The 15,191-nt window shown below is 31.6% G+C and overlaps 2 protein-coding genes across 2 annotated transcripts; both read left to right on the top strand.

Annotated features, from left to right (window-relative positions):
• The first annotated feature begins 2,642 nt into the window (after positions 1–2,642).
• On the top strand, positions 2,643–3,729 carry LOC145067919 (receptor-like protein kinase ANXUR1). Its single transcript, XM_079014945.1, has one exon. It carries the CDS (start codon positions 2,680–2,682, stop codon positions 3,727–3,729), a length of 1,050 nt encoding a protein of 349 aa, XP_078871071.1. The 5' UTR covers positions 2,643–2,679.
• Positions 3,730–4,313: 584 nt separating this feature from the next.
• LOC145069246 (F-box protein At2g02240-like) lies at positions 4,314–6,523 on the top strand. The gene is made up of 4 exons (XM_079016187.1): positions 4,314–4,642; positions 5,035–5,229; positions 5,401–5,501; positions 5,873–6,523. The coding sequence occupies exons 1-4, from the start codon at positions 4,394–4,396 to the stop codon at positions 6,303–6,305; spliced, it is 978 nt and encodes a 325-aa protein (XP_078872313.1). The 5' UTR covers positions 4,314–4,393; the 3' UTR covers positions 6,306–6,523.
• The last annotated feature ends 8,668 nt before the right edge of the window (positions 6,524–15,191 follow it).

Here is a 15,191-nt window from a genome sequence, read left to right as displayed (position 1 = left end):
CTAAAAACCACCTTATTAAATATCTACAACATCTAAAAATAAAAGAACCGCACCATAAAATAGTTTTGTTAGTGCGGTTTCCCAAAATCGCACCATTAAAGCATTTTCTGATGTGGTTTCCCAAAACCGCACCAAAAAATAATGTGGAAACCGCACCAAAAAACAATTACAACTGCCTCAAAAAATAGATTTGTTAGTGCGGTTTCCCAAAATCGCACCATTAAAGAATTTTCTGATGTGGTTTCCCAAAACCGCACCAAAAAACAATTACAACCGCCTCAAAACATAATTCGCACTATAAGACATAAAAATTGCACCAAAAAACAATTCGCACTAAAAAAAATTGAACCGCACCATTAATCTTTCCTCTAAAAATTTCATGCGAATTTTTCATTTTTCGCGAGATCCCTCCAAATTTCGTTCAAAATTTTCATGTTCAAGCAAGCTACAAGTTGGTTGATCCCTCGAAATTTTCATTTCCCTCTAAAAGTATGTGTGCCCTGTGTGTGTTTTTCCTTCTTTTACAGACAACACAAGAAACATATCTCTTTTCTTCTTCCTTATTTTTTCTGATTAATGTTTAGTTTGTTTAAGGTGAAATAAGTTGGTTGATCGGAAATATGTAGGAGATGATGGTGCTTGGATGGTTCTCGGCAAAGGCACAACATTTGTGGCCGATGTTCACGGTGGTTAGTGGTGGAGATGGCAGGTACGTAGATAAACTAATTTCTGTTCTTTTTTTTTTTTCTTTTATTGATTTACATTTGGTTTGTTTAACGTGGAATAAGGATGATGGATCAGAAATATGTAGGAGATGGTGGTGTGTGGATGGTTCCCCGCAAAGGCAAGGGCTCTATTAATAGTGTTCTCGGTGGTTCTTGGGGGAGATGGCAGGTGGTATAAGGTTGGTCCGAGGTGGAGAGATGTTTAACTAGAAGAGAAGCAGACTCATGAAGATTTAGGAGTTGTTTTCAAGAAACGAAGATGATAAGGGCTATAAAAAACGATGGTAACCGGGGATGTTGGGTGTTCTTCATGGCTATAATGATGGTTTCCGGCTAAGGTAGGGCAGATGACGATGGTGTCAACTAGTGGTGGTTTATGCTCGGTTGTAAAGGAGGTCAATGTAGAGACGCTCGGTCGTGGTTGATGACGATAAAAGTGGTGTGACTTGGTGATTCTTGTGTTATCGACAGCGAACAAGTGGCAGAGATGATGGTGGTTTAAGGGTGGTTTCCGGTGGGATGATTTTTTTTTTTTGGTGTTGTTTGCATTTTCTTGGGCGGTTCTCATCATTTAATAGTGTGGTTTGTATTTGTCATGTACTATTTTTTGGGGCGGTTTTGACTATTTTTTGAGGCGGTTTTATAACCGCACCATTAAATAAGGGTATTTTTTGATGCGATATTTTTTAGTACGGTTCAATAACTGCATCAAATAATTATTTTAACCGCATCAATAAATCGTTTCTATACTAGTGATTCCTAATTCTTCGTCTCAGTTGGAATCTATCATGGACTCAACGATAAATGTTACCGGTCAGGATACGAATTTGCTTGGGATTACTTCCCCCTCTAAGAATACTGTGAAGACGAAACCAGAAAATAGGAAACTTCCTCCTTCATCCATTAGGGCCACATTAAGATCTAAGAGGAAGGTGGTTTGGGAAAAAGTTGTTTCCCTTGAAGGAGTGATGAACTGTCCTGACAAAGTAATTGACTTGTCTTCTAGGAACCATAAGGCTACAATATGTGGGAGTGAATCAAAACCTCGCGGGTTTCCATCATATGGTTCCGGCGAGCACCTCGACTGTCGGAATTATTAAAATCAGAATTTTGAGGCCGATGTTGATGCCCGATGTTGTGAACCATGGATGATGATGAGTTATCATGATGAGTACTAGCTTGAACAAGACGAGTGTGGTCTTTGATAATGGAGTGTTCTTCAAGTATAGGCATGGATCACATTTCAAGGACGTTGTAAACGACTTTTGATGACGAATGATGGTGACAATGTGAGCATATTTTTGCGTGACAAACCATTGATTGCATAGACGACGAGGTTGCATTCGGGTAACCTGGGGCTCCAATATTAGCAAGTAGATCGGATATAGTCATGATACGTAAGCTGATACCATGTTACGGTGGATTATTTCCCATAAAATCAAGGCACAATGCCTTTTTGTATATTAAATACACCATTCACCAAATGAACTTACAATAGAAATGGTGCTATCAACGGACTAGGCTAATAAATACAAATGGGCTGCCTAATCTAACAATCTAATAATGATACAAATACAATACATGCTATGTACGTCTAACAATATAGTTTGTTAATACAAATTTTGATTTAAATTTAGCCATAAACAAAGGGAAACAAAGGGCGGGTAAGAACTAATCATGTCAGTCCGTTTCCGATAGGTAATTTATTTGACAAATTCACTTGCCATTTTTTTAAATACAAGTTGACCCATAGATAATTATTTGACAATACACTTGCCATTTTTTAAATACACGCTGACCACTTCTTTGAGATGAGGACACAACTCAATTAACAAGTAAGGGATGTCGTCTCAACTTTAATAGGTATATATATAAGAATCTCATTCTATCTAATGTACTAGAAATTTTTCCAAAACTTTGTTTAAATTTTCTATAACCATTTGGTCAACCAATAATGGAGACCCTCCTGGAAGAATTTCAACATCTTAAAATTCAACTGCAAACGATCATGTTAGCCACAAACGATTTTGATAACAGAAACGTTATCGGAAAAGGTGGATTTGGTGTGGTGTACAAAGGAGTACTCTTTCACTCTAAGGGGAAAAGCGTTGTTGCTTTTAAGCGTCTAGATCGCAACCATGGTCAAGGAGATGTCGAGTTTTGGAAAGAGATCCTAATGCTTTCTCGTTACAAACATGAAAATGTCATTTCTCTCTTTGGATTTTGCGACGAGTATGGGGAGAAGATACTTGTGTATGAGTATGCATCATATGGAAGCCTTGATCGACATCTAAACACAACTACTCTCACATGGCGACAACGTCTCATGATATCTCTTGCAGCTGCAAAGGGACTAAGCTACCTTCATGATCCTAAGGAGTCACAACAAATAGTTCTTCATCGGGATGTAAAAAGTTCCAACATTTTACTCCATAAGAACTGGAATGCTAAAGTTTCAGACATGGGACTGGCGAAATTAGGACCCGCTAATAAGGACACAATTATTGTCTCTAATGTTGTAGGTACAGTTGGCTACATAGATCCGATATGTATGGAGACACGCATCCAAACGAAAGAGTCTGACGTATACTCTTTTGGGGTTGTTTTATTTGAAGTATTGTGTGGGAGACTATGCTTTGAAGATATAAATGATCATCGCCATTCTTTAGTACCAAAGTGGAAAAAATGCTACGAACAAAAGAAAGTAGATGACATTGTTTTTCTAAATCTGAAGCAACACATGGACACGAGTTCACTGGAAACATATTCAGACATTGCATATGGTTGTTTGCAGAAATCTAGCGAAGAACGACCAAAAATGTGTGATGTTGTGGAAAAACTTAAGATTGAGCTTCGGTTTCAGGAGATATTTGAAGGGGTGGGCTATGAAGAGATTATTAAGACCATGGTACCTCCGGTTGTGCTCTACACATCCACCGAAGAACTAAGGATGATTCTCTCCAAAGGAATCCTTGTGAATGAGGGTAAAACGGTAATTAATTAGCTATATTCATAAATGCTTCAAATTTTATTTCTTTATTGTATGAACAGTAATTAGATACTATATCTTAATTTGAAAATATAACATCATTAAGTATAGAAATTAACTACAATGCATAGAACACCAATAATGATGTGACAAAATGTTTATCAACAAAACAATACTCCCGAAATCCACTCATCTAAATCTCTCATATAGTTATTTATTTATATCTTGCGTCACCCATAACTTGTTGTTTTAATTGGACAGTGGTTTTCGTTAAATAAGAATGGGGAACACTGTGAATTGATATCCGCAGAAGCATGTCTGATTCCTACTTGCTATGAATCTCCCATGTTTCCATTTTATGGTCGAATGAAATCAAGGTATATATATATATATATATATATATATATATATATATATATATATATATATATATATATATATATATATATATATATATATATATATATATATATATATATATATATATATATATATATATATATATACTTGTCCTCGTATTTGTTTCTATGTATTTAACTATTTCATCAATATAATGTAATGTATTGTTTGAATGTTTAATTTGCTAGCTGCATCTTCTTGCAGATTTGTAGTAGACAGCAATAAACCATATTGTTGGAAATTTAAAACACATGTCGAAACACAATTTTTGTCACCACATATGACATATACTGTAAGCCTTGTGTTCGATTTTGCTTACACAAGTAAGGACTATTTAGGCCTAACTTACATTTTAGTTGGGGAGACACAGCCTTTGACTGTGTATCATGTAGATAAGAGAGAAGACGGATGGTTAGTGGCTGATCTTTATCAGTTTACGTGTGATGGGAAAAATGTTGATCATGAAATTATGTTCAATTGCAAATGTTTATTGGAAGTAGATGGCATTGAGTTTCAGCCCCTTGAGAGAGTAAGACCACAAATAATCGTTTATTCATTTAAATCATTTTGTTTTTGTTGTTTCTAGTGTTTAAAGCTTTCTTAGAAAATAAGCAGCTGGAATGTGAACCTAGATCTATAGATTTGGTTTTTAAAAGAATTAGTTTTGCTATCCAAAAACGGATCGCTGACACAACTTGTTGTCCGTTTACCCGTTGCATTTATGTAAAACTTTTATTTAAAAAAAGATAGCTTTTAAATTTGGTCAAAAAATGTAGTATACCAATTATTTTGGATTGGATTAAAAAAGATGTTACACGTAAGAAAACCTGTGGTTCACCTACATTTCGTGGAACAAAACACAATTGGAGAATAGGAGTTTTGTTACATAATTGATCAAAGGATAAAGTTTAAGTTTTATAGGTGGAACATGAAGTGTTGAACGATGAGAACATGGATATGCAAAGCAGATCACATTCAGACACATATTGGGAGCAAAAATTGCCAAAGGATTGTGAAGAGATAATCATGTGGTCAAAAGATAGGGTGTCATGGACAACAAAAAAGGAACTCTACTCTATTCTTTGCAAAGGGTTCCTAATCAATGATGCTAAAGAGGTATATTCGATATGAAAGACTATTCTATCATTTTCATTCTTAAGCGTAGTTGGTTCACTTATTTTTCATATGTAGTTAATTGGTGTAGAGCCTATAAACATGGTTTTACTAGTTCAAAGGGATGAAATACAAAATTCCAAAACTAGTACTTACACATTCATTGATTGACAGTGGTTTTCTCTTGAAAAGAGTGGGAAGAAATGTTATATGGTACCAGCAAGAGTGGCTTTGAAAAGAAAAGAGTGGAGATGGAGGTCATTACCCAAATCAAGGTTCTTTCTCTACCTCTCCCAACCTGTTTTCTTTTAGCCATGTCTATGTTTTACATATAACTCATATTGTTAACATGGGACTTCAATTGAGTTTGGACTCCACCAAATACGCAACATAGGTTGGTTTTCAACCACATGGGATTTAGTTATTAAATGTTTATCCCAAGAGTTGTATTACACATATGCATTATGCAAAGTCAAGTGACATATTTGTCTGAGGTTACAAACACCCATTGTGTTTCTCTATTTGATGAAAAGATCTGCCCCCATGATTAAAAATAATTGGGTAACACACTAGATGTGTTTTATTAATAGGGTGTGTTGTTGTATTATTGTAGATTTTCTACTAAACACGATATTTTCCTTTGTAGATTTGGAAAAGTGGCTTTAGACCCTCTTGGCAGCTTTTCGATAAACTGCAGCTCCAAAATGTTGTCGCCCCAAACAACTTATGCATGTTATCTTGTTTACAAATTAAAACAAAACCATGTGTCTCCTGTGAAAGTGAACAACGTAATGTCGACAGCTCCTTATCACACACATACATGGTATATTTATTTACTTAGTCCACAAATCCCAATTATTAGACCAAAGGTTCATCACAACACCCACAAGCCATTGAATAGATCTAAGAAGAAAGGCCTTCCACAAGAAAGGAATGATGGTTGGATGGAAGTACAAGTAACTGAATTCCAAACTGACACTACCAATGAACTGATTTTCGAGAATCTTCAATTGACCTTTCCCGAAAACAAGAGGCATAAAGGTCTTATTGTACAAGGCATTGAGTTCAAACCTGTATAGGTTCTTTTATTTATGACTAGAAATTGCCCCCTTCCCATTTAGTGGGGGATGCAGACGAGGTTTTGCTTACTATTTTCTAGTCATACAAAAGAAAGTACTAATTTTCTATTAGTTAAGGACTACTTTTGTAATTTTTTTAAAATATGGAGCGTTTCTGTAAAAAAATACATAATGACATTTTCTATAATTTATAGGGACAATTTTTGTAATATTTTTAAACACATGGAACATTTTTGTAATTTATTTACTTCACAAGGGCTAAGCCTGCCAACATTAAAAATCTTAGACATAAGGACTGTTTTCGTAAAATAAAAAACAATAAATAATAAAAAACACTTTACAACGACCTTTTCCAAAAATTAAAAAAATACAGGGACTAAATATGTTAAAATGTAAAATCTTTGTTACGAGGAACTTTTGTCAAAATGTAAATCCTTTGCGGCAAAACTCCAAAAATAGAAAATATTAGGGTGCGTTTACTTGCGAAAAAATGGGTCGTTCTTCCGAAAAATTTTCCAAAAAAAAATGAGAATTTTGAAAACACGTTTAGTTCGTCTATTTTTCTAAATTTTTCACGGAAAATAAAAAATTTTCGTTTTCTAAAATTACGAGTAAGTTGGAAATTTTTGGAAAACCAATAATTATTGTTTTCCATATTTTTCTAATTTCAATTTTTTTTCTAAAAAATAAACACACACTCATTCTCATCTCTACCTACCCCCACCTCTACACCTCCAACCCACCACACCCCTATCTACCCACACCCACCCGCTCCCTAGCCCACCCCTACAAACACACACACAAACATACACCTACCCCAACCCCCCCCCCCTACACACACACAAACACAAACACAAAGCCACCCCGACACACACACACACACACACAAACAAACACCCACCCCTACCCCCAAACACACGCACACACACACCCATCCCTATCCCCACAAACACACACACATATACAAACCCACACCCACCCCACCCCCACAAACACACACACACACAAACCTACCCCCACCCCCACAAACACACACAGACACACCTACCCACCCAACACCACTACCACAATCACCTACATACCATCACCATCACCACCACCACTACCCCATCAACAACACCACCATTGCCGCCGCCACCGCCATCAGCACCACTGCCACAATTGCCGCCACCACCATCGCCTGTCATCACCACAACCGCCGCCGACCCGCTACCACCGCTGCCCCCACCCTTACCCTACCACCACAACTGTTTTCTAAAAATGAAAACTAATAGAGAAATACACATCTAAACACGTTTTCTAATTTTCTAAAACTAAAAATGAAAAATGAATAAGTTTTAACTAAACGTGTTTTCTAAATTTTTCAATGAAAAATGAAAACGGAAAATGAAAAATGAAAAATGAAAACAAAAAATAGAAAATGAAAACTGTTTTTTCAAAACTAAACGCAACCTTACTGTTCATAAGAATTTTCCATTTAAAATATAGTATAATTTACGATAACTACCTTCTGAATTTGCGGTGTACTCTTCTTTCTTTCTTTATCCCATTACTAGGTTATAACGCGTGGACACCACGGATGAAATAGATAAAAAAAATAATTTTAGTTAAATTATAAGGTAAAATCATAAGATTTTATGATACAATATAGATTTAATGGATGGATGTAGTAAAAAAAAGTTAATGTATTTTCTATTATCATATAAGGGTTATTTAATTTTATCTTTCTTTAGACTTACATGATGCAATGATAAATTTTTAATACGAAAGAGAGAAATTAGTTTATAAATTGTTAGGATAATCTATACATAATAAATACTGCAAATTAAAAGAAAAATAAAATAAACAAAGTATATATAGTTTAATTAATGAATATAGATAAAAATATAATGGCATGTTTATAAAGTAAATAAACAACAAGGAATACACATAATTTTATGCAAAACCACGATTCCTAAAATTCCATTGTTGCCTCCCTCCTACACCGCCATCTCCACCCCCTCATCCATTGCCGTCATGGCCTACCTTGTCCACCGTCATTGTCGATACGAACCTTCACCATCGCATCCCTCAATCTTCCATCTCCAGCGCGCAGGCGGTGAGTCGCAAACTCTGAACAAACATCCACACCATCGGCGTTTCACACCGACTCTGGGTCAGGTGCTCTACCCGTCAATCTCCTCTCGACCGTCGTCTCCTGGTCGTCTCCCATTTGTAGTCATCTTCCTTCTCCGACCATCACCGGTTGGTTTATGGTTTAGGGTTTATTTCAGGTTGTATGAAAAACCAGATTGTGATTTGTGCCATATCATTTACAAGTTTGAAGTCAAAAAACTTATCAACTTGAAGAAGAAAGGCTTCTGAAAGCAGGGAGCGGCAAAGCAATTATAGACATATCTGTCTCACGAAGTCAGAAATGATACCAGAGGAGATTTTTCAGGTGAGAAAGTTATTTTCATAAAGATTAACATAAAAAAATTGTGATTTTTTAGGTTATAAAAAAACTATGCATATAAAAATTATGCTTTTTATAGCCATAATTTAAGGGATTCCTTAAATATTACTGAGTTATATAAATTATATATTTTGAAAATTTTGTGGATTGTGAATAGTCTCGTTTAGTTTCCAGATTCTAATTTCATGTATGTGTTTAAATTGTTTCCTTGCTTCTTTTTATCAACAGATTTGGAGTTAAAATTAAGGTTAAATGATTCTTTATGCAACGGTGTTTCAGAAGTGTCGATTCTTTTTCATTTTGTGCAACACTGTAGACTTGTTTTTTCAACCAATTTATGCAACTGACATGAATTTTGCAACACGTTTCAACTGTTTGAACATATTACATGTCAATGGTAAATGGTTGCATATTTGTTATAAAATACCAGTTTGTTGCATAAATTGGGAAAAAATGCGAAACATGCATAAAGATGCATTTAAGCCTTAGAAAGTAGAAACAAATAAGTATATATATATATATATATATATATATATATATATATATATATATATATAATGTTGTTTATATCTTCAAACAACATTTTATATATTAATTTAAATTAACATTTATAGTTACAAAAAAAAAAACATGGGTTAATGATTATGTTTGCAAAGTTTCAATCATGTTTTACATTGTTAACCATCTAGGACACGGATCATTACATAACTTAACTCGGATCATGCTTGGTGGACTAATTTTACGTTATACACTCCACATAAAAACCTTCACATCCAAAATTATATATATGCATTGTGTTTAATATCTGCATGGTATACAATTTTCCATGGTATATGAAGATTCAAAGTACAATGCTTTAATAGGAAAAAATTAAGAAAAGTTTGAAAATTTGTTTTGTAGGCAACGGATATTGATGGAGAAAAAGCAAAATTCTTAACCTAGTACATGTTTGGTAGACTAATTATACGGTATACACTCTTTATATAAAACCTTCACATGACAAATTTTATATCTGTATTGTGTTTAATATCTACATGGAATAAAAGTTTCCATAATATCTGAAATTTGAAAATACAATGGTTAAATAGCAAAAAACTTATAAAATGTTTAAAAATCTCCATGCTTAATAAAAAACCTCTCCTACATGCCACATGTCTTCTTTTAAGCCTTGACTTATGCCATGTGTCTATCTCACCATCATTCTACTCTCTCATTTTCCCGCCCAGTGACTCCCGTCTTCCATCAACATTCAATTTCAATTCCTAAATATTAGCATTTGTAATCAATTGTTTAATCCCTGATTTCTCTCCATTCAGTTTCCATTCTTTACGCAATCAATTCCAAATCATCGATGGATTCTTATCTCAAAATCTGTAAGACAATCTTATTCTATTTTCAATCTTATAATGCGTGTTTGCAGTTTATTATCACAAACAATTCGATGGATGAGGTTTATTATGCCACGGTTCTCATACTATGGGAAGATTAATATAACTTGGAATTCATTTTGATTCTTGTAACAACATGGGGATTTGTTCTTCGATAATCAAATGAATGGTTGTTCACTAATTTCGTTGCTACATAATTATGCTCATCCATCTCATATTATGCAATCATTATCTGTCCATGATCATTTCAATGTATTTATTGATTTCATGGCATTAACAGATAGGGTTTTATTTTTATATGTTTATTTCTAATCAATTAATTGTCAAGTTCTTTTGTAAGGATCGATTTTTGCTCTACTACTCAGACTATTTAAGTCTCGAATGGGAAACATGGTGATTCCTTCTTCATCTCTTATCTTTGATTTTTGATTTATTATGTTTTTATTAGTTTTGATTTTTAGGGTTCGATGCATTTCTTGTGGTATGTAGATTGTCCTTCAATGTTAGTATACTCGGATTGGGATTTTTTTTATTTTTTATTCTACAATATAATTTTTTGGGCTTCACTGTGCAGGGTAAAGTTATGCCTCCATTGCCCACTCATCTCCAGCTTTCTCGACTCATTTGTCATGTATATTCATTTGGTAAGGTTTTTCATTATGTTTTCTAATTTGAAGTAATTATTAGTACTTATATGAATTTATCTATTTAGTATCCAAAAAAAAGATACTTTGGGGTTTTGACACAGAAAAAAAAGATACTTACTCTTATTATTGCAGAATATTAATGATCATGAAAGCCTCTTTTGTACAATTTCTTAATTATCCTAGAAAAGAAAAGATACCCACAATTTCTTAATTATTCATTTTAAGGCATTGATACACATAAGAAATTATTTTATAAAGTGTAGGGTTATAAGATTTTATTAAGAATATGGCTCTAATAGGAAAAACCGAAAGTGGTAGTAAAAATAATTAAAAAATTATATATGACCTCACTAAGAAAATAAATAGAAATACCAAAACATGAAAAATATAAGTAAGTTAACGGTAGGGGTAATATGGTATTTATTTAATTTATAAATGCTATAATCATATTCAATGTAATCACCATTACACCAATCTAATTTTTATATTAGTAAATATAAAAAAAAATAATAAACACTTAGTATATTGAAAATTTTAAATAACCAAAACAATTACAAATAAGAGTAATGTCATAAACATATGCCATTGTCCTATTAGGAATGTCAATACTTGGTATAATGTAACAAAAACGGGCATAAGTGTCCAGATCTGTTAATAAAAATTATGCATATTTTTTATTAGTATATAACACATAAACAGAAAAAAAAAAAAAGAATAAAAACAATATAAATAAGAGTAATGTCATAAACATATGTGAAAGTAGGTTGCCCTATTAGGATTAATGTCATTGAATAACACATAATTATAAATTAAAGAATGCAATAATTTCAGTTTTTTGTTATAAAATGGCATAATTGTCCATTTATGTTACAACAAAATACTGGAAAACTAATTTTTATTAAAATATAAAACATAATTTTTTTTTTAAATAAACAAACAATTACAAAATAAGATTAATGTCATAAACATTTGCAAAAGTAGGTTGCCCTAATAGGCATGCCAATATTTGGTTTAATGTAACAGAGAAGGGCATAAGTGTCTAGATCTGTTAATAAAAAGAAAAAAAAAAGAATAAAAATAATATAAATAAGAGTAATGTCATAAACATATGCGAAAGTAGGTTGCCCTATTAGGATTAATGTCATTAAATAACACATAACTATAAATTGAAGAATGCAATAATTTCAGTTTTTATGATGACTTTTTATTTTGTTTTTATGTTTTTAGAGTAACAGAGAATACCTCAAAATGAATTTTTTTTTGTCTATTTTGTTTCAGTTTTAGCTTGAGAAACCATAACTGAGCAAACCATTATCAATTTCAAGAGCAATTTCCTTATTAGAATATTGTTGTTCCATTTTTTTTCTTTTTATGCCATTGTATTTGGAATGATCTATACATTTACATTTGTAAAATCTTATTATTTGAAATCCAAATAACTTTAAGTTCATAATCAATTTAAAAGCAAATACAAACAACCTGACTAAATACTAATTTTTTAAAGGACGTACATATAATAGTTTTTTTTGTTTTTTTTTTTGTAAAAAGTTATGTTTAAGGACCATGAGTTGTCTTGTCATGTCAACATCCAACAAACTATAATATGTCCTAATTGATGTATAAAACAATTGTAAAAAATTATATTTTGTGTAATTTTTGGTATAGGTTTGTGTGTTTTCATGTATTCTTATATAAAAAAGATGTAGCAACATCTTTAATTTTGTAGATTAGTAGATATGCAGAATGTGCAGGTAAACAACAATTCACCAGCTGGTATTATTGAGGATTATTTAAGAAGTTTAGAATCTGAGACAGTTACATCAAAGGAAAGCACATCAGGGAGTGAATATCATAAAAAGATTCAAAACTATCTACCACAACCTAAAAATGGATTGTGAAAAGAAAATCAAAGAAATGTTTGCCAACATTTCATCTGATCAGCAGTGATTTTGAAGTTAGTAGTTAATAACAGTCTGGTCTCACAATATTTCCGTAACAGGGTAAAGTGATTTTGAAGTTAGGAGTTGATAACTGGAGTCTGAGATGGTATATGATCATGTTCGGGTAGGAGTTTTATAAGATAAATATATGGTGGGGTTCGATAACTATATAACATATTTCTAGAACTACATCGAGGTAAACCAATAACAAAGTAGACTCTGATGTCAAAACTGTTTTTTTTTTTTGAACTCGACTTTGATAACAAGCTTTGCCCATTCTAAAATGGAAAGAATTTATTTTATCTGATTCAATTTAATGTTAATTTAATATTTTCTTGAATATATATTACATAAAGATGTTAATTTTTGAAATTGAAAATTGGTGAGTTAGATCATGCAAGTTATATGATTTACTAAAACAATAGAAACTATAATTTTGTAATGGTAATAAATGGAAGTATGATGCTAAAATAAACCAATAAATACAAGTATGTTGTTATTTCTTGCATTTGTATAACTTGGCTTATAAGATAACATATGTATGTATTTAAGATATGTATCCTATACCATACGGTCAATATTGGTTGTTAATCGAAAAAAGCACAACCACATGATAGGTTGTACTATGGATTGCTCTATTAATAGTATGAAAACCAAGAAAAAATTGATAGTAGATTGTAGATGTTTTCATTTCAGCTATTGCTCATGGGTATACACATGTTGATAAGTACAAAAGGCTGCAAAATTATGAGGTATATTAAATGATTGTTATTGTAACAACCAAATGAGCTAAACAAACAAAATTCAATTCCCTCGATATGTCTAATTATCATAGTTATCAATCTCCTAAACACAATTGATTTTGAAAATAAAATTTTAATCCTTTTTAATTGGTTGGTCGTTAGATCTCTCACTAAAATTTAATTTGTGTGGGTTTAGTTTGCAAAATGAGTTATGATGATATATTAAACGAATAAATAAAAAATTATGTTTTTATTTTGTGCATTTAACATAATGTGTTGATTATGAAATGATTTTCGTGTTGTGTGATGTTTTACTCTCACCTGTGGATTCCACGGGTTATAACCTAATACAATCGTATAATCAAAAGGTTTAAATGGTTTAAAATGAAAAAAAGTAGGATTCATCAACACGATGAAAAAAGTTATCAAGTAAATAGAAAAAAAAAGGTTTTAAAGTATATTGTCATTAAAGGGAATGTTCCCTTCGAAAACATACTAATCAAAATGTTAAAAATTCTTATGCAATAAAAATGTTATAAAGTACAAAGCTATATTCTGCATATTAGTGTTTCATTTTTAATTTAATTTTTATATAAAAATGTATAAAAAAAAAAAAGAAACGTAATACAACAGAAACGTGAATTGTTGTAAATTAAAATTTTATAAAATCAAATTTTTATAAATTACAATTCTATATATTCTGCATATTTTATAAATTTGCATTGTTTCTCTTCAATTTTATTTAAAAAATGCTGAAAAAAAAAGATACTAAAGCTGAAAGTAGTTTGTAGAGTAGGGGCAACATAGTCAAAATTTGTTGCCATATTTGTATTCAATTACAACACATAGGCACACATGGAAACATTGTACTTTTAAAGATTGACCATGTAATCCGGCATAAAAAAAAATACTACGGAAAGTATAATGCTATTTATTACATACTTTTGAAGCTTTTTCTACTTGTTTATATGTTTTTTTGTAAAGGATGTGGAATTTCAGGGGAAAATCCGTGACATAGCAAAATAACAGACTATTATATGGGAAATTGTTAAAAATAAATTTGTATAAAGTACAATCCTATATGATGCATATCTTTAAGCGTTTCATTGTTTAATTAAAATTTTCTTCTGTTGTCTTTTTGTACTCTTTTGCCACATCTTCTTGTTGTGGTTTTATTTTATATATTTGCCGTTTTCAAAAAAAAAATTAAAATTTTCTATATAAAATGCAGAAAAAGACATTATACGTTCAAAAATGGACCATGTAATCTGGCATAAAAAATATTAATGAAAGTACAATGCTATTTATTGCATACTTTTGAAGTTTTTTTTTTATTATTTTTTTGTTTTTTCTATAAAAGATGTAGAATTTCAGGGGCAAATGATGCAATAAATTACATATGTCATAAATGTCTAATTATAAAGTAGTTGTTTTTAGTAGGGGCAAAACAATAAAATTTGTCATCTCATTTGTATTTTTTATAACATCATACTTTTAATTAGATTTGAAGAAAAATAATGATAACATTGATTATTTTTTTTTATCAAAGTACAATGCTATTTTTTGCATAAATTTAAAGTTTCTTTTTACTTATAATTTTTTTTTCTGCATATAACATTTAGAATGATGTATTACAATGTTAATAATAAAAGTGGTTATAATGAAACAAACATGACATGGAATGGAGTCTTGGATTCCTATTCCGGTTTTCCA

This window comes from Lactuca serriola, chromosome 8 (assembly GCF_051521515.1).
Source record: "Lactuca serriola cultivar US96UC23 chromosome 8, Lser_US96UC23_V15, whole genome shotgun sequence".
Lineage (NCBI taxonomy): Eukaryota > Viridiplantae > Streptophyta > Magnoliopsida > Asterales > Asteraceae > Lactuca > Lactuca serriola.
This window is presented reverse-complemented; position numbering and strand designations above follow the sequence as displayed.